This window comes from Varanus komodoensis, unplaced genomic scaffold (genome assembly GCF_004798865.1).
Source record: "Varanus komodoensis strain SLA01 unplaced genomic scaffold, ASM479886v1 scaffold2, whole genome shotgun sequence".
Lineage (NCBI taxonomy): Eukaryota > Metazoa > Chordata > Lepidosauria > Squamata > Varanidae > Varanus > Varanus komodoensis.
The window spans coordinates 28,278,682-28,298,830 of NW_025335568.1; the positions used below are offsets into that span (position 1 = coordinate 28,278,682).

Sequence of the window (20,149 nt, forward strand, 5' to 3'; positions counted from 1 at the left end):
TGGGGTGTTTGGCTGGGACAGGAGATTCTGAATACCTCCTTGGGAAAAGGGGGTGAAGGTACTTCTCTGAAATAAACAATAATCTAATCACCCCTGAATAAAGTTAGTGTGGACCCTGAAGATTCCAGAGCACTGACAAATGTTCCTTTCCTAGGAAAGGTGCTTGAGAGAGGGTGGCAGGACAAGTCAGTTGCAACTATTCTTTACAGAAATTGTTTTTAGGATTGTTTAAAGCTGGTTTCAGGCCTTGCTTTGGGAAAGAAACAATCATTCAATGGAATGACCATGTTGAAAGAGAATGCCAAGGCTTTTCATTCCATCAACTATGATATCCATCTAGAGAGCCTTTCTGGGTTGTGTATGAAGGCAGCACTTGGCAGCGTTTCTGTTCCAAAGAACAAGCAATTCTGGAAAGTGCTTCCAGGAAACCATTACTTTGGCAATAATATTTTGAGGTTCTGTAGGGTACTAGACTTTTCCCATGCCTGTTTAAAATTTACATGAAACTGCTGGGAGAGGTCATCTGGACAATTGAGATGTCACCAGTGTGCAGATACCACCAAACTTCATTTGTCTTTTCCATCAAATGAGGACAAGGCTGCAGACAGCTGGAAAATCTCTCTTCTTAGAAGTTACTCACTCCATTTGGTGAGGGAACCAGAAGAGCCTCTGAAGATGATCTTAGTTCTCCATGTCTGCTTTATGAATAGTGCAATTCTCTCCATTTGCTGAATTTTTGAAGAATAGTTCTCAGCATTCCTAACCACTGCCATTCTGGCTGTGGCTGACACAAGTTAGCCCAAAACAACTGGAAAGCACCAGGTTGGGGAAAACTGTCCTTGATCCTCCAGTAATATTGGAAAGTTAGGTCCACTGAAGTGGTTTGGGGAACCCAGGTAGTTTTCTAAGAATTCTCATACCTTTGACTGCTTTGCTGAAATGACTTCCTTGCTTGCATTCCAGCTCCACTGCTGCCTGTGGGTGGATTTCATTTTCTTCCATGTAATCCAATTTATTGACACATCTATTTGGTATCAGTAAAAAATTGAATCACTGCTCCAGCCCCATCATGATAGGAGGTGGTGTGCCCTTTATGCCTCATTTTTTCTTGCCTCTATTCAAGCATAAAAGCACATACATGCATCTGTATGTATAAGTAAATTTTCTTCTCCTTCTTCATAGCATAAATTTTTCATTATAAGCTTATATGTAAGTAGACATACGACTGATTAGAAATTATACTTTATGGTTCCTTTTGACAACGGATTTTCTTTCAATGGGGTATGCATATGCCCAAAGGAAGGAATAAATTGAAAAAAAAATCATGCTTTTCATTTAGCTGTGGTTAGGCAGTAGCATGCTGTTCCACCAAACAAAAGATAGACATAAAAACAGGAGTTCATGCTAACAGTAGGTAAAAAAATTAATTACTGTGGTGTTGTTTCAAAACCTTTTAAGAATTTTATTTATTTATTTTGGCTAATGAACACAGCCCATTATTACTATTATTTCATCTTGCAGGTTAAGTGTGCTCTGGCTGAGAGAAGAAGGCTTACCACTGCCCTATTATTAGCCCAATTACTAATTTAAGAGGCAGTGTTGAGACTCAGAGCAGCATATGACAATCCTGCAATGTAGCCGAGCATACTGTGGTGGGGGCGCTATTGGGGGAATGAGGGGATTTACTTTCTCACTGAGCTACTGGTCCTTTCTGATCACACAAACCACACCTTTCATACCGTTATCACGTACGCATGTACGCTTTGTAGAGGCAATTGGAAGATTCCAATGTGTAAGAAAACAGGTGGGGTGTGGGGTATTTTTGACCGTAAAACCAGCCTCAAGAGGGAGGCTTAATTGGCTTGCATCTAATGTTAATCCCGTTTAAACCGCATACATTGCAGTAAGTAGAACTTCATATTGGATACAATCCGTTCTCCCAGCACTGCTTCTGTAATCTACTTTGCATATCTCCAGTCAGCATTTCCTTTCAAAATTGAAGCTCAACACTTTTGACTGTCAAATACTAATGAGAAGCAATCCTATGCATGATTAGACCAGCAAAAGAAAAAAAAAAGGGGGGGGGAGGAAGCATACAACTCCCAGATAGTTATGTTGTAGGCCCTATTTTCCGTCTAAACTTGCATACGATTGCGTCTATAGTGCGTTATTACTGCAGTAACATAAACACGCCATCCCTTCTTGTCACTTTCACTGGTTTGGCTTTTTCATTAAAAAAGTCTTAAGCTATATAAATATTACACCCTTATTTGCAGCAGTTGCCTTAATCTGCTTCCCCGCCGCACCTTCAAACCGAAATTAATTGTTCTGTAGCACTGCTTTGAGTTCCAGACTCATTGCATTTTTCTACTTTAGCAAAAGCTTAATATAGAAAGCCGTTTTCCGTCCGGCATCTTGGAGGTATGCACAAGTCTAACCTTTATTTGTCTATACGCTCCGCGGAGGCGTCACTTGAGAATTTTTTTGTTCCCCATTGGCCAGATACCTTTTTTTTCCTGCCCAGCCTCCTTTTTTTTTTCCGGCTAAGATTCCTTTCCATTGGTTGGAGAGTACCGGTAGCGCCTCATGATTGGTAGAATGCATTTGAGGTTAGGACTGGGTGGGTCCTACCGGTGTTTGCGGCAAGCTGTAGAATTGGAGGCGGTGCCAGTTTCCGGGTTCGTAGTACAGAAGCGGAGAAGGGGTTGGATGTAAATACTGGACAATGGGGTAAGTGGGGAGAGGCGGAGGGGTTTTTATCTCGCGGGGGCTGCCCATTTCGGGAGGGTGGGTCGCTGGTCACAGCTGCCCACCAGGCAGGTTTTCCTCAAGGAATAGAGGCAGGTAGGCCTGTTCCGTCAGGTAAAGTCCTTCTCGTAATGAGGAAGGCACCACAGAAGCGGCGCCTGGTGCTCTCCGGTTGCCGAGCGCAGGGCGGTATTCCCGTGCTTTCCTGTCCAGAAGGGAGACACGTTTTTAATGGCCAGTTAAGCAATGATGTCCAAAGGGCCAGTGACCCAAAGCTACTCGTCCCATATCTTCGGCTGAAGTGGCGCCTTTCGTGGGGCTCCCTCTTTGCCTTTCTCTGGAGGCGCTGCTCCACGTTTGTTTAGTTCTGATTATTTATTTTATCCATTTTTGTCCCGCCTGTTTTCCTGCAAGGAACCCAAGGGGGCTTACATAACCCTTATCACAATAACCATGTGAGGTGGACTAAGCCACGAGTGAGTAACTGGCCCAAGTCGCCGCGTGAGTTTCAAGGCTGAGTGATGTCCTGAGTGCCGACCGCACATTAGATGTGAAATGGACAACTGTATCTCCTGTTCGTGATATAAAATTTGGAATAGGTGCATGTAGTTCTTCCCATCATCTTCTGTGCTTCTTACAGTGAAACGAAAGTTAGTGTACAAATGAAAGTAAAAGGGTCTTATCATCTAAGAGTCTTTAACCCAATCTTGTGTACACAAAATACAGAATCACCCAGTCATTGTTCTCATGTTGTTTGTGCCTCCGCTTCTGCACCTGTCCAGTTTAGAAGCTTGTATCCAACCCACAGTTTTATGTTTAGTCGCTGTGCCGTGTCCAATCCTTCATGACCCCATGGACAACATTCTTCCAGGTTCTCCTGTCCTCCACCAACCCTCAGAGTCCACCCAAGCCCACATCAACCACCCCAGTGACCCCATCTAGCCACCTCAACCTCTGTCATATCCTTCTTTTGCCTTCAATCATTCCCAGCTTTAGGGACTTCCCTAGTGTAGTACATTTTAAGTAGGGTATTTAATTTCAGGGGATACAAAATACATTAATGTGTTACTGCAGCTCTGCCTTCTTTATTATTTTCAATCAAAATAAAAGGTGTATTGTAGGTGAAAAAAGCACATTTTCTTTGATCACTTCCCTGAGTAATGGGATGGCATCCTTGCAACTGCTGGATAACCCATTAATATTGCCTTCTGCTGTCTAATTCTTCCTTTTGCCCTGTGAGTCGGGGCAAGGGATGGACCTGCATTTTGCATGTCTCAGCTCTGACAAGGGTTGTCTTATAGAAACTTGATGCATTTTTAATCTTACACTTATTATTAATCTACTGTGTCAACTTTCAGTTTCATTGCGGAGTTGCAATCCAAGCATATTCAAAGAGAATTTCCTTTCTGCTTTTTTGTTACATAGCCACAAGGCAACACTGTGGAATAGTGGGGAAGGACATGTAAAGAAGTGCTTTCTTTTAATTTAACACTGAAGTACAGCATTTTTCTTGCTTAAAAAATGAAATGAGAGAAACTTAATGAAAGGGCTGGTTAGACAGAGAAGTGAAACTGGAAGATTATGATACCATCCTAAACAACTGCAAACAACTGTTCACAGGGAATGATGAACACATGATAAATGCCTTATGTAGAAAAGCCCTTACTTAAGCTCATGACAGGTTGGTTAAATAGGGATAAGAGGAAAGAAACCTACAACCAGGCTGAAATATTGTGTATTTTTATGTGGAATTAAGTCTCTTGGATGTTCATGCTGCAAATACTTATTTGTATGTATTTCACATTTATATTACATTTGATATAAGTAGAGGTATAAACACCCAAGATAATCCATTCATGTCTTCCAAGTATCAAGTACAACTACTTGGCAAAATAGACAATAGATTGTTTTACAGTTTTCAACTCTAACTGCTGTTAGTAGAAGAGCTTTTTAAAATTTCATTATTATATCATATGGGAAAAAACCTTTGATTTTAAAACATCATACATCTTGGCTTTTGAGGCAGTATATTTGCCAAGATAACCCACCCTGTTTCCTCTACTGCCCCTTCCACAGCTAAACAAACAGTCATTTTCCCTCAGACTTAGGCTCTGTTGATGTTTTCTTGATGGAAAAAGGAAGCAAACAAAAACATGTACATGTCAAGTACTATGCAAACGCTTGAATACCATTGGCTTGTGTGAAAATAAAATAGACTTGAGGAAACATTCAAATGAACTGGCTGTAAAACACCGAAAACATAACTCTTTTATATCGGAAAAGACTGAACAATGTTAAAATACCCTGAGGCCATCATGTGCTGATATATAACAAATGAATTCTAAGAGCTAAAATAATTTGTGCACTTCAGTTGTGGTTTGTAGTCTTTGTCAGTGTTGAATCTAGTCTCTCAGCTGCTTCAGTTAGAAGGAGTTTTTCTAATAGACTTAGAATTCTGTATTAGTACAGCACACAACACAGTAGTCATCTTTATTTATTTATATACTTATTTAAAACTTTTGTACTCTGTCCTGTACTTAAGTCTCAGGATGGTCCAACAACAAAGCCACAGTGTAATATCTATGATAAAAGCCCGGCTAAAATAAAAATTAAGTCTTAAAATAATGGGAAAATAAAAAGGTTTTGGCCTGATGTCAAAAAGAATAAAGTGTTGGTGCCAGACGCACCTCTCTGGGGAGCATGTTCCTCAGCCAGGTCACCACTGCAGAGAAGATGCTTCTCTGGGTAGCCACTCTCCTAATCTTTCCTAATCTGTTTCAAAGAGGGATGCCAAAGAAGGACTCCAATCCAGATCTTAAGGGGCAGGCAGGTACATAGGGAAGGAGATGCTCCTTCAGATAACCAGGTATTTTTCATATGTTGCCTTTTTTAACAAGGGGAGAAGGAATATATTAATAGTAACTGATTAAGTATTTACAATGTTGTGAATTAAACCATCTGATCCATATAGTGAGTACCTGTTCTTGTACAACCTTGCCGGTGGAAACACCAGCAAAGTACAGCGATTCAAAGAAATTTGTGCAAGGCAGGTGTAAGTTATGCAGCAAAGAGAGGACTGAGGCAGTTCCTCCCAATAACCATGGCTTACCATTTGATCCAAAGTGGGAAATCATGTTTGTCAGCTTTGGAAGAAGTTGAGATCTTAAACTACGGTTTGAAGTTGGCCTAAGATGATGACCTTTCTAAGGCTGGTAATTTTAGTTTCGTGTTTCAGTGAAATGGGGAACTATGGTTTAATTGGAAACATCAACATTTCATTAAGGTGTGCTGCCTAAGGAGGAGAGAAAGCTTTGTGTGCATAAGCAAAAAGCTCAAGCTTAAGTTATAACTGTCTGAATTTAGGCACTGTTTTACATTACAAAAGAATGGTACCTGGGTACACTGCTTTTTCCTTCTTTTCTTTTCTTTTCTTTTCTTTTCACATTCCTTTTTCCTTTTATATTATGACTCTTAGACTGTTGTTACAAAATGTAAACCACGTTGAATTCTTTGAGAAATGATAGTGTATAAATATGCCAGATATCACAGGTCAGGGTTGGCGTACCATTGCTAAGTGGTGTTGTGTTCCTCTGTCACAAATGGCATTTTGCTTTGTTTCCTTCCTTTCAGCTGTTTGATGGCTATGATGCTATGTGGGAATTAGCATTAGCAGTTGTGCCTGCTGTGTATGGGAGGTTTTCTAATTATCAGACCCTTTCATGGTGCTGCTTTCATGAGCAACTGTGATTTTTGTAAGCTTTTAACAGAAGTAAGAAGTGAACCTAAGAGTGGTGATAGAAGGCATGCAGATACTGGTTGCCCCTGCAACTACTTCCCCTGTTGCTTCTCCGAACTTTCTGATCTAATAAATGAGATCATGTTGGAACTGCAACTGTACGATACAATAGATTTGTCAGTCTTTAAGATGCCAGAAAACTCTGAGTGGTTTTTTTAAATTGTGGTAGAACAATAAGGCTGCTTTTCCAGAATTTTGCTATTTGAAGCTGCATCTTAGTAAGTGTCTGCTTTGCTTGGTTTCGGAAGCACTTTTCCCTTGAAACATATTTGTCTATATTGTTTGCCATGAAATTCAAGGCATGCTTGTAGTTCAGAATTACTTCATGCTCCTTAATATGGTATTTGCATTAATCTTTAATATTAACCTTCCAAGAAATACTGTGGTCTGTAACACAGAGGAGGAGCCTGAATATAGCATTAAAAGAAGGCTTAGCTTGATTCTTTGGTGCAGTTATTCTAAAACTAGACTCAGCTGGAATTCCAGCTTCTTGTACAAAATTGTGTAAGTGTGCTACTTTCTGCTAATCGCACCTAATGGTAATGAGGTCAACAGACTGAAGGTTTAGAATAGTTTCAGAGCATAGAATATGCATGAATGGACTTCTGAGAAACTTTAGTAGTTAGGAAGTACAATATTATTTTCAACAGAAAAAAATGTAAACACCAGTGGGAAGGATGGTCCATGGGAATGGCCAGAGACCTTATCCCATGCAGAGAACCTAACCAAAGAACGCTCTGAAGAGGAAGCAGTGCAGGTACATATGACCTGTAAGGCACAGCTGTTCAGATGTTACAACTCATCAGTACAATCATGTTAAATGCATGGTAAATTTCAGTCCTCTAAAGATTAACTGGTCTTCTAATCTGAAGGTATAAAATAACTGCAGGTAGCTTCTATGTGGTTTTATTAGCCAAAGAACCTGGGTGTATTATTTAGCAAAATTAAAAATACACTTCTGGCAAGTAAGCTCATAAGTATCTTTTTATGTTATCGTCCCATTGTACATTCCAGTTATTTTCAAGTAAGTAACTACATACATGAGATGACTTGCATATATACCTAGATGTGGCTGATTAGGAGTTGTTTCTATATTTCCGTGAAGTAGTTTCTTTATGGTTTAGTAATAGGCTGGACAAACATGTTAAACCCCATCTGTTGCCTAGCCTGCATGGGTTCTGGTATCTTTATGTTCACTGGGGATACTAGAAGGCCTTCAGACTATTTCATTTCTGCTTTATGGGCACTTTCCAAATTCCAGTCATTATGACAAAGATAATGTGTGTGGAAGGAGAATCTGTAGATTACAAAAACCTGTGTGTGTGGGGTATACAAGTGCTGCAGCCCGATGACGTAAACAAGGTACTTGTTTCTGTCCATTCCACCACCTGTTTACTTGATCCTTGCCCATCTTGGCTAGTTAAGAGATCTAGCAAGGGGGGTTTGCACCTGGGTTCAGGAGGCCGTTAATGCCTCAAAGAGAGGGGATGGTTCCAGCCACCCTGAAGGAGCCTGTGGTAAAGAAGCCAAACTTGGACCAAGGGGCTGAATTAGGAAAGAGACAAGAGAGACAACCCTATTGGACTTCTTAGCAGCTTTTGAGAGTATCAACCATGGTGTCCTTCTGGACAGGACTGTTTTGGGGGCACTGCTTTGCAGTGGTGCCACTCCTATCTGGCTGACTGTGTCTAGAAAGTGGTGCTGGGAGCACTTTCTTTCAGCTATGGTTAATTTATCAGCTATGGCCCTACTTGGACAGGCAGGGCCTAGCCACAGTTACCCATGCTCTGGTAATCTCTCAGTTAGTCTACGGTAACATGCTCTATGTGGGGCTGCCTTTTAAGTTCGGAAACGTCAACTGGTACAAAATAGGGTGGTGTGACTGCTGATGTAAGCTAGTACCTGTGCCCATATATCAATATCATGCCAATATTATATCAGCTACATTGGCTACCAGTTGAAATTTGGGCCCAATTTAAAGAGCTTGTTTTAATATATAGCCCTAAATGGCTTGGAACCAGGGCACCTGAAGGACTGCCTTCTCCTACATGTGCCTGCCTAACTCCTAAGATCAGGTTAGGAGGCCCTTCTGAAAGGGGCATTCTCCAAGAAGATGAGCAGGATGACAAATAGAAGAAGGGCCTTTTCAGTGATTATGCCCCATTTGAGCCTCCTGAAAGTAGTTTGTAGATTGTAATGAACTAAACACTGAGGTGTGCACAGAACACTGTTACCTTCCCACTGAAGTGGTACCTTTTTATCTTTTTTTATTTTTATCTTTATTTATTAAAACATTTTTCTTGCATTTGTATGCTTTCGAACTGCAAGGTTGGCAGGAAGATTGTAATGAAGGCGGCAGGCAAAAACAGTGTTATTCTCCAGACATTTCAGTAACTGATTTTTATTGTAGATAGTTTTAAACAAGATTTTTATGCAGTTTTATTATTTTAATTCACCATGTTTTAACTTTCACTTGCTATATTTTTACTGTTATATTTACACTTTTATACTATTGTTGTGCTGGTTTTACTTATTTTATTGTTATATTGTTTTATCATTTCTTGTGTTGTAAACTGCTTAGAGAATCTTGTGGGACTATTAGAACAGTATATAAGTGTAATAAATAAGTAACATTTCTGTGTGATTTGTATATAGGAGGAAATAAAAAAGGTGCACTCATGAGCAGCATTACAGAAATACCTTGTTTTCTTGTGCTTTGCAAATATTGCATTTTTTACAAATTGAAGGTTTGTGGCAACCCTGTTTTAAGCAAGCCTATCATCACCATTTTTGCAACAGCACTTGCTTACTTTGTGTCTCTGTGTCACAGTTTGGTAATTCTCACTAGTATCTCATTATATTTGTTATGGTGATTAGTGATCTTTGATGTTACTATTGTAATAATTTTGGGGCTCCGCAAATCACACCCATATACGATGGCAAACTTAATCGATCAATGTTGTATGTGTTCTGAAACCTCTGCTGACTGGTCATTCCCTGATCTCTCTCCCTTTCCTTGGGCCTCTCTATTCCCTGAGACAGAACAATATTGAAATTAGATAAATTAATAACCCTGCAATGGCCTCTTAGTGTCCAAGTGAAAGGAAGAGCTGCTTATAGATGGTGATTTCTCTGATGGCTCAGAACAAAGAAAATTGAAAACCTTCTAGAAAGGAGTCACCATTCTTGATGCCATTAAGAACATTCCTTATTCATGGGAAGAGGTCAAAATATCAAAAATAAGAGGAATTTGGAAGAAGATGATTCCAATCCTCATGGCTGACTTTGAGGGATTCAAGATGCCACTGGAGGAAGTAACTGCAGATGTGGTGGAAATAGCAAAAGAACTAGAATTAGAAGTAGAGCCTGAAGATGTGACTGATCTGCTTGCAATCTCATGATAAAACTTGAACAGATAAGGAGCTACTTCTACTAGGTGTACAAAGAAAGTGGTTTCTTAAGATGGAATCTACACCTGGTGAAGATGCTGTGAAAACTGTTGAAATGACAATAAAGGATTTAGAATATTACATAAACTTAGTTGATAAAGCAGTAGGGTTTGAGAGGACTGACTGCAATTTTTAAAGAAATTGTGGGTAAAATGCTGTCAAACAGCTACAGAGAAATCTTTTGTAAAAGGAAGAGTCAATCAAAGTGGTAAACTTCATTGTTGTCTTACTTTAAGAAATTGCCACAGACATCCCAGCCTTCAGCATACACCACCCTGATAAGTCAGCAGCCATCAAAATTGAGACAAGATCCTCCACCAGCAAAAAGATTATGACTTGCTGAAGGCTCAGATGATTAGCATTTTTAGCAATAAAGTATTTTTAATTAAGGTATGTACATTTTTAGACATAATGCTATTGCACACTTAATAGACTACAGTATAATGTAAACATAACTTTTATATGCACTGAGAAACCAAAAAACTTTCATGTGACTTGCCTTATTTTGATATTTGCTTTATTGTGTTGGTCTGGAACCTGCAATGTCTCTGAGGTATGCCTGCACTGTGGGAAGCCTGTAGGACTAACCTGCCCTTTGGAGAGTGCCTACTGCTATTGGAAATTAGGCCAGCTGCTCCTCTACATAGCACCATCTTTAGTCACTCTTGTGTACTTGAAATGCTAGAACTGCCATATGTAGATGATGTATGTGCTACAGGGGAGATGCAAGGAAAGCTTTGGACTCTTGTGGGCTTATAGTTCATTAGGATGCCCTTATATAATGAACACTGGCATAATATGTTTGTTCCCTTATGTTTATGTCTGGTAGCACCTTAAAAAGTGACAAATGTATTATTGGAAATGAAGTAGGTTCTAGACTGTGACAGCTTATGGTACAATACCACATGTTAAGGTAATAATAATCTTTAAGGTACCATAGGACACTTTGTTGTCTTTGATGCAGTAGAATTTGCTAGCATTTGTTTTGGAGACTTTTTAATGTAAATTCTCAGTAGCAGCTTTCCTTTAGAGGAAATTACTTCCAGGGGCAAATAAGAGAAAATGTATTGCCCATTCACCAATGCACATATTTCACACACACGCATGCCATGGCTTCAGTCCTGTTTGGGAGCCCTGCAGGTAAAATCCAAAGCATTCTAGATTAAGTTAAACAGGATTATATGTTTAATATGAAGTGTAATTTAATCCTGTCACTAAAGTTACTTACGTTGTCGATTCCACATTTTTCATGTATGGAGGGGACTTGCACTGTCATAAAAACTGTAACGGTGAAATTCCATGTAAGCTTATTCAAACTCATGTCCTGCTGTGGTGTTCAGAGGCACTTACTCTGCATTCCTGTGCACATTTAATAAATAGAACAGATTTTACTTCTAAGTAAGCAAACACAAGATCAGTTAGGTTGTCAGTGCTTAATCGCATTTGAACTATTTAAAGGAAAACATATGTACATATGTTTTGTAATAAGAAATGAATTGATTTCAGGATTGCTTTGAAAAAAAAATCATCTGATTTTGATCTTTTAATTCTTGTTCAGTCATCCAGACCCTGCTGCAATATTTTAACAATGGAGAGAAATGAGAGCATTGTTCCCAGTATCACTCAGCTGGAAAATTTTCTTACTGAACATGACTCTAATGTTGTTTGGCTCTTAGTTGGTATGTAACTTTTTTTCTGTTCCTCCATGTATTATGTACATAAATAATTGGCTTTGCTTGAAATCCAAAGCAGCTATGCTTTTAATTGTGTTTGTGAAAGCATAGCCCTTGTTCTTCAGTTGTTCTTAACTTGCACTTTGTTCCCCTCACCCACCATAGACATGGACTTGCTTGTGGAGGGAACTACTTGAGTATTTGTTCAGGAGGTTGTTGTCTGAGTATTTTACCAAATTGCCCACACAAGTAATTGGATTATAGCCATAATCTGAACCATTGCCAATAACTCAGGTGTTGCTGTGATTTTGAATACAATGTTTGTACCAACATCAAAAGCAAACCTGAGATCTTTGCTACTGCTACCATTAGCATTTCCAGTTTGCAGAATGCTTTACAGCAGAAGTGCGAACTTCTGGGCCATGGACTGGATGTGGTTTACTCAATCTAGTGTGTAGCCTCCTCTCCTTGGGTCTCCACACACAGCCATTAGGCTTTTAAAAAGCGTTTATTAGTGCCAGTAGAAGATTTTTAAGAAGTGTAATTGCTGCACTAAACATTGCAGTGTTTTCTTTCTCCCCCTCCCCTCCCCCTCCCCATTGTAGCTAGGGAGGGAAGGATTAACCATCCCTCCCATACCCTGTGACAGGTTCACATTGCTTCCCACAGTTATAAAGGTCAAAGGAGAGGGAGAGGGAGGGAGGGGGATGGCTCTGGTCTTGCTATGCGCTAGCATGCAGGTCTTAACAGATTTTTCTCTGCAGGGATGCAGCACTTAGAAGGGAGAAAATCTTACACTCTGTTTTAGTTTTATTGCATTCATCCTCACACCAACTATTATTCCATTTGATTAGACAGGAAGGAAAAGCTGAACAGTGACTTGATCAAGACTACACACTAGGCTGTGTTTAAATGTAATGCTAGCCCATAGTTTAGTGTTGCATGCTTGAGTCTTGGGCTCTTCCCTTCCCTTTTTTGTGCAGCTGTACGAAAGCATTTACTTCACTTTTCACCTAGCTGCAGTTTGTCATTGATTTGACCTGGAAAAACTATGCTTAGAGTTTACTAATTTCTGGGAGGCTTAATTTAATTTCACAGAATAATTGTGGTCAGCTACCCTGCATTATTTCAGTGAACTATAGATAAAGTTAACCACAGTTTCTAGTTCAGATGCAACAATAAATTACAGTTAGCTAAGTCTTCCAGTTACCTTGTAACTATGTCAGAGGAAGAAAAGAGACAGAAGAACATAGGAGTTCAAAGCTTGTGAATGTAACAATAACCACAAATAACTCTATAGAGAGTTGAAAATCCTGGTTTCCTAAGCAGAAAGCTAGTTCTCCATCTGGGTCATAGTGAACAGTGCAAAATACAATAGCTGGTTTTTTTTGTGTGTGTGTGTGTGTTCTAATGCAATAGTTCTAACTTTCATTTGGATAAAGTTCTAAAATTATGTTGATTTAATTTTACAGCTACTATTTTGTCCTGTGGATGGATTATTTACCTAACCTATTACAATTCCCGGAATATTGGACTTATTTTAACATTGGTTCTTAACAGATTGCACAAAAATGGCTACATCCATATCGGTAAGCTTTATTAGCTTTAATCTGAAATACCAATAGAGCTCTGAATATATAAAAGAATATTGTACAAATAACAGAAAGCACAGTCTAATTAACACTTTGTATAACATTAACTCATACAGTTAAGCATTATCCTGTATAGAATACAATGTAAGTGTGCATCTCTTTGTTTTTGCTGCCTACTGCTTCCCTCGCACCCTGCTTTAGTTGTTCAGTCAGCATATGTCTGTTTTGTGCCAGCATTTTGAAAGCTCATGGACAGTGGAATTTGAATTTAGAAATGTCATTAATCCATTCAAAGTGAGGAAAATATGTATGTGCAGCTAATATTGTTGATGACTAATTACTTACCAGAAATTCTAATTTTAATATAGGCTCATTCTCGTTCTCTGTACTGTCTGGAAAAGTTATGGTCCGTGAAATTTATTACATTACAGAAGACATGTCAATCAGGTACTTAACTTGCTTGCATTTTACTTCAAATGTATGGCTATTTTAAAATGCTTATTTCCAGTAGGCAAGATTTGTACTTGCCTTACTAGCTTATCTCTGCAGCCCAGCATGAAATTGCACTTTCAGGTTTAGACAACATAACAATCCCTTGTGGATCAAACAACTCCTAGAAGAAACTATGGGTTGTCAGGATTGCTTATTGCATAACCAGCTTGTGACAAATGTACAGAATCCGCTAAAAACCCACAGAGGGTTCTTGTATTATCTCAGTGCTAGGCTCTAACACAGGGGTCTCAGACTCGTGGCCCACGGGCCAATTGCCGGGACGGGCAGGGCACGGGGGAGGGCCCTGCGGCCTTCAAAGCGCCGGCGGTGCCCGGGCCAGCCTCCGGGAGCCACGCGGGATGAGCGGCCCACCCCCACCACGGTGGTGGAATACTTGATGCGGCCCAGCCTCACCCAGACTCTACTTCCAGCGGCCCCCAGGTAAGTTGAGTTTGAGACCCCTGCTCTAACATGATTGCGAAGAGGACCTCTTTTATTTGGACCGTTAGTACTGGTAGAAAAAAGACTCTTACAGTAAAATAAAGTAAACCAAAGCAAGATACTTTTTATAAAATGTGAAGATTTTTGAAGGGACTCTCTCCAGGTTTAAGGTAAGGAGTTTCTGCAGAATGGTAGCACTCACTGCTTAATGGATAAATAGCAAGTGGCGATGAGTGCCAGAATGTCTATGTTGTTTTTTCAGGTTTTGAAAAGTGGGATCACAAATACATATTTAAGAAGCCTAAATTGCAGTTTAATAACTATGCTATTTGGAATTGAATTGATTGTGAATAATTCATACATTAATATTTCTAATATTAATTATGTAACCATATTTTTAGAATCCAAGATGGCTTTATTATATTTCGTTGGTGGAAGATGTACAATCCAAAACAGAAACAACATGGTAAGTTTTCATGTCATACATTTAAAGGTGTATGATATTAGACTTTTTGTTAGAAAAGCAGCTCTACATGGATTGAATGAATAATGTTTGTATATTGTAAGCAAACAGTTCCTTATAAATATTCAGTGAAACAAGACACATTGCACTTTTCTAAATGGGTTTTAAAGGATAAATATTTTAAATCTGTCCGATTTAGTTGCCCAGCTTTTCTTAGTTGCAGTGTTTTCATGCAAGCTGATTGAGATTTTCTAGTTAGATCTTCTCTTGTTCTGTATTTTAATTATTCTCCAGTAGCTAACATGCCTGGAAATTAATATAGTTGCATTTATTGGGTATGGCTGTGCAAGCAGTTTTCTGTCCATTTAGGCTGTTGTAGCTTGCATTAGTCTTAGAAGTACAGCATGGTCTTCTGATGGGTTTTAAGTTACTCAGTTCACCAGCATCATATAAATGTTTCAAACTTTTAAAAAGAAAGGGGAAAAATGAATTGAAAAGCAGAACATAAGAAAAATCCTACCAATCATGCCAAATTTCCATCTGGTCTAGCATTTTATAAACAAGACTTGCATACTACTACAACAATTACAAAAATTATTTAACCTTCAAAGAACCCCTGCTGCCTGTGTTTGGATGACATGATTAGCCATAGTAACCCCTGTGTAACAACTACATATTCAAAAGGTTTGATGGGATGGCACATACAGCAGCTCCTTGAGGGCCAACATTTCAGAGACCTTTGGCTGCAGGGTAGTATAGAAATGAAATTAATAATAATACATTAACCCAAGGTGTATGGTTGTGCTGTCCAAATTAGGTCAGAGATAGAAGCTGTGCAGTAGAGATAACTTCTGCAGAGGGGTTTAAACAAAGGGTTTACTTAAATGTTACTTCCCCCTGAGTCAACACTGATAATGAGATTGAGAGTAGTTATTGAGCTGAGACACTGTGTTTGTTAACCAGGAGTTCCTTGTTACAGGACCAGGTTGATCATATATTTAAATGAGTGTGAATTTTTCTGTGCATTAATTTTTTTCTGTATAGATTGAAAAAGATAATGAACCAGTCTGTATATAGTTTGAAATCTAAAAGTAGTACTTGAGTATGTAAGAAGAAAAAATGGATAACCAGTCTATAGTGCTGCCTTGAATTACTATAGCAATGTAGTGTAACAGCTTTAGAATTATTTGGAAAGCACAGATTTGACGATTGTTAGGTGGTCCTGGGAAACTTGTAACCTCCCAACTCAAACAACTTTGTGACCATGTTATCAAGATAAATTCATTACTGATCATATCCACTTGAGGTGTGATATAAATGAAGTCTGATTAAGACCTAAAACAGGTTTGAGTTGCTTGGTATGGTTTAGTATAACAATGAAGTAAACTATACCAAGGCTAACAATATCTAAACTGATCTGAAAAAAGTGTGCATATGGGTCGAAACTATTATTAGGAAATAGTAGTTGTACGTGATAGTTTTTATGTGTCAATTCAGTTATATTTTCTATCTTGAGCAAGTAATGGGTAGACTTGCATCACACTTTAATCCCACTGGAATTTTATCCATGCATCGCAAGCCAGATATCCTGGAATATGAAGTCAAATGGGCCTTAGGAAGTCTAAGCAACAACAAAGCTAGTGGAGGTGACAGTATTCCAGCTGAGCTATTCAAAATCTTAAAAGATGATGCAGTAAAAGTGCTACACTCAATATGCCAGCAAATTTAGAAAACTTAGCAGTGGCCACAGGATTGGAAAAGGTCAGTTTACATTCCGATCCCAAAGAAGGGCAATGCCAAAGAATGTTCAAACTACCGCACCATTGCATTCATTTTACTTGCTAGCAAAGTTATGCTCAAAATCCTACAAGCTAGGCTCCAGCAGTATGTGGACCGAAAACTACCAGAAGTATGGGCAGGATTTTGAAGAGGGAGAGGAACTAGAGATCAAATTGCCAACATATGCTGGATCATGGAGAAAGCTAGGGAGTTCCAGAAAAACATCTGCTTCTGCTTCATTGACTATGCTAAAGCCTTTTATTGTGTGGATCACAACAAATTGTGGCAAGTTCTTAAAAAGATGGGAGTACCAGACCATCTTATTTGTCTCTTGAGAAACCTATATGTGGGTCAAGAAGCAACAGTGAGAACTGGACACAGAACCACTGATTGGTTCAAAATTGAGAAAGGAGTTCGGCAAGGCTGTATACTGTCGCCCTGCCTATTTAACTATATGCAGAACACATCATGAGAAAGGTGGGGCTAGATGAATCACCAGTTGGAATTAAGATTGCTGGGAGAAATATCAACAACCTCAGATATGCAGATGATACCACTCTCATGGCAGAAAATGAAGAGGAACTAAAGAGCCTCTTGATGCGGGTGAAGGAGGAGAGTGCAAAAGTTGGCTTGAAACTCAACATTAAGAAAACTAAGATCATGGCATCTGGTCCTCTCACTTCCTGGCAAATAGATGGGGAAGAAATGGAGGTAGTGACAGATTTTATTTTCCTGGGCTCCAAGATCACTGCAGATGGGGACTGCAGGCAAGAAATTAAAAGACGCTTGCTCCTGGGCAGGAAAGTTATGGCAAATCTAGATAGCGTACTAAAAAGCAGAGACATCACCCTGCCAACAGAAGTGCATATAGTGAAGGCTATGGTTTTCCCAGTTACAATGTATGACTGTGAAAGTTGGAACAATAGATGGCAAAAGAAGGAGGGGATGGCAGAGAATGAGGTGGATAGATGGAGTCACTGAAGCAGTTGGTGTGAGCTTGAGTGGACTCCGGGGGATGATGGAGGACAGGAAGGCATGTTGCCCATGGGGTCATGATGGGTCGGACACGACTTCACGACTAACAACAACAACAACATTGCAGGTCAAGTTCTCCTGTGCTTGACAAGATGGTCAGGCACACTGGGGGGTTGTGTCTCACTTCCTGCCTCCTCTTCCTACCTACTCAGGGGGGACATTGTAGGAACAATGAGGGGAGCAAGATGACAGTAGCAAAAAGTGGGCACTTTGGGCTACTGTTACCTGCTTTCCCTTTGCCCACTGCTGATGCTGGCAGAGCAGGATTGTTCATAAACAATCCCTTTCAGCACTTTCAGGAATGCTGAATGGGAATGTGGAATGGGAGGTGAAAAGAGAAGGGCTGCTTCATGCTGGACTCAAATTCAGCACAAGGCAACCTTCTGCTCTGATGTGCCATGCTTCAGGTGGGCAGCAGCAAGGAGGCTACCTATGTGATCATTCCTGCTGCTCAGCATGGCATGCTAAAGCGGAACGGGGGGAAGGCTGCCCATGCCCATTTCCTACCAGCCAGCTGAGGCATGCCTGGGAAGAGGCCTAGCCAAACTTGTCCTGGCCCAGAATATCCCACCTTTGAATGGCACAGCACCCACAAGTGCCATATTACCTGGGATGGGAAAGTGAGCCAGTGTCTGCTGTGTGAGCCTTCTGAAGTCCTAATTGGGTCTTGAGAAGGTGGCATGAGGCTGGCATCAGTGCTGCTTGCCTTGCATGCCTCCTCATTGTAAAAGAGAAAGTGGATAGGGCAGATAACAGGAAGGGATACTTCCTGGCTTGTTTCCACTTTTCCCACTGTGGAGGAGAGGGAATGAAACTGCGGTTGCCAAGCCATTCTGATTGTCTTCCTGTCACAGAAAGGTAAGTTCCTTACCTGCTTCTGCCACTGCAGAGGTTACACCAGCAGGTGGGATTTAGCACCTCAGCTTTACTTCCTCATAAGGAGGTGCCAGTCCTGGATAACTGGTGCAGCTTTTAAACCTGCCCAAGGAAACAGTGCTGGGATTAGAGAATATGTTAAATGTGGTTTATAAGCAATGGTGGGTTAGCGTGTATTTTGAACCCAGTTAGACTGTCATAGATGATAAATGAAAGACAAAAGCATTACTTCTGCCTCTGAATCTCTAAATTTGAAACAATAAAGATACTTTATGACAGACCTGGGAAAGTTCATGCTGGTGGTCTTTCTTATTTTCTTAATTCTTGATCATTTAGTCATTCTGGATTAATATGTTGAAGCTAAAAATACTTCTAGAAAACCAGTTTAATTCATGAGCCTTTAATGACTAAGTTTATTTCCTGAACCACAGCTTTGAAGTTGAAAGCATGTTAAAATTTTAACAGGATAACATTTCCTTCATTGCTTAAGCCTTATAGTAGCAGGTCTTTGAAAAATTTTGCTGTGTTATGTTCAGTTTTAAGAGATGTGCAAAATGAACATTGTTCAGGAGGTAACAGGAGGTTCTTATTTTGTAGGTAAATACATAAAGTGCAGAGATAAGTTGGTAATATACCTTAAGGAGTAGACCCAATTTACTGGAACATCAAAGGAGTTCATGTCTCTTGAGTAAATCAGTAATAAGAGTTGTCTTTAAAAGAAAAAAGAACTAGTTAATTATATTAGAGTTGCTTTTAATTAGGTCACACAATTTGAAAATGAAGAAGTGTTTATCACTAATTATACATTATATATGATCATGTATAGTTCGGAATGAATGTTGTTGTTTAATCGTATGGCACAATTTCCATTTTTGGTAGGTTTAACAGTATGACATATACTATTCTATAAGACTGTTGGCAACAATATAAGTTATAAATTTAACTTTTAATCAACATAAAAGTAGCATTAGAATGGATGAGGCTACAGAGAGATGGTTAAACTAGATCCACTTTGCCAATAGGGTTCCAACTATATATTACATTAACCTTTTGAAGAGTAAGCACTTAGAAACATAGAAAACAGAGCGAGTCAGAAGGGGCCTCCCGGGCCATCTAGTCTGACCTCCGGCACCAGCCGGCTCTGCTCACGACATGCCCACCATGTGGACGTCCAGCCTATCCTTGAACACCCGCAGCAGTGGGGCCTCAATGACCTCTTGCGGAAGCCCATTCCTCACGCTCGGGGTCCTGACTGTCAGGAAGTGCTTCCTGGCATCCAAACGAAACCTTGGCTCCCTGAGCGTTGCTCCATTTGAGCACGTTCTGCCTTCCTCTGCAGGGGAGAACAGGTCTCTACCCATCTCCATGTGACACCCCCTCACATACCTGTATGTCGCCAACATATCCCCTCTGAGTCTCCTCTTCTCCGGGCTGAAGAGACCCAGTTCCCTCAGTCTCACCTCATATGGCATCCCCTGCAAACTGGCCACCAACCTTGTGGCCCTACGCTGCACTGACTCCAACCTGGCTATATCCTTTCTGTAATGAGGGGCCCAAAACTGAACACAATACTCTAGTTGTGGGCGCACTAGAGTCGTGCAGAGTGGTAGTAATACCTCTCTTGATCTAGAAGCCACACTTCTGGCTATGCAACCAAGGGTGGCGTTCACCCTCTTGACCACCGCATCACACTGCTGACTCATGTTTAGCCTGCAGTCAACCAGTACCCCGAGGTCCCTTTCACAAGTGCTGCTCTCCAGCCACTTATCACCTAACCTTATCACCTATGACAGCTATTCCTATGC

At 40.1% G+C, this 20,149-nt stretch overlaps 1 protein-coding gene across 6 annotated transcripts in view; it reads left to right on the top strand.

Annotated features, from left to right (window-relative positions):
• The first annotated feature begins 2,629 nt into the window (after window positions 1-2,629).
• KIAA1109 (KIAA1109 ortholog) overlaps window positions 2,630-20,149 on the top strand; it is a 109,488-nt gene continuing 91,968 nt past the window's right edge. For 5 of the 6 annotated variants that reach the window (XM_044429283.1, XM_044429288.1, XM_044429286.1 and 2 more), the window contains exons 1-6: window positions 2,630-2,730; window positions 10,230-10,383; window positions 11,552-11,672; window positions 13,139-13,255; window positions 13,627-13,705; window positions 14,593-14,657. In XM_044429283.1, the coding sequence (XP_044285218.1) occupies window positions 10,345-10,383; window positions 11,552-11,672; window positions 13,139-13,255; window positions 13,627-13,705; window positions 14,593-14,657 (421 nt within the window). In that variant the 5' untranslated portion in view covers window positions 2,630-2,730; window positions 10,230-10,344. The remainder of the gene's footprint in view (window positions 2,731-10,229; window positions 10,384-11,551; window positions 11,673-13,138; window positions 13,256-13,626; window positions 13,706-14,592; window positions 14,658-20,149) is intronic. The other variant, XM_044429287.1, reaches the window with a different exon arrangement.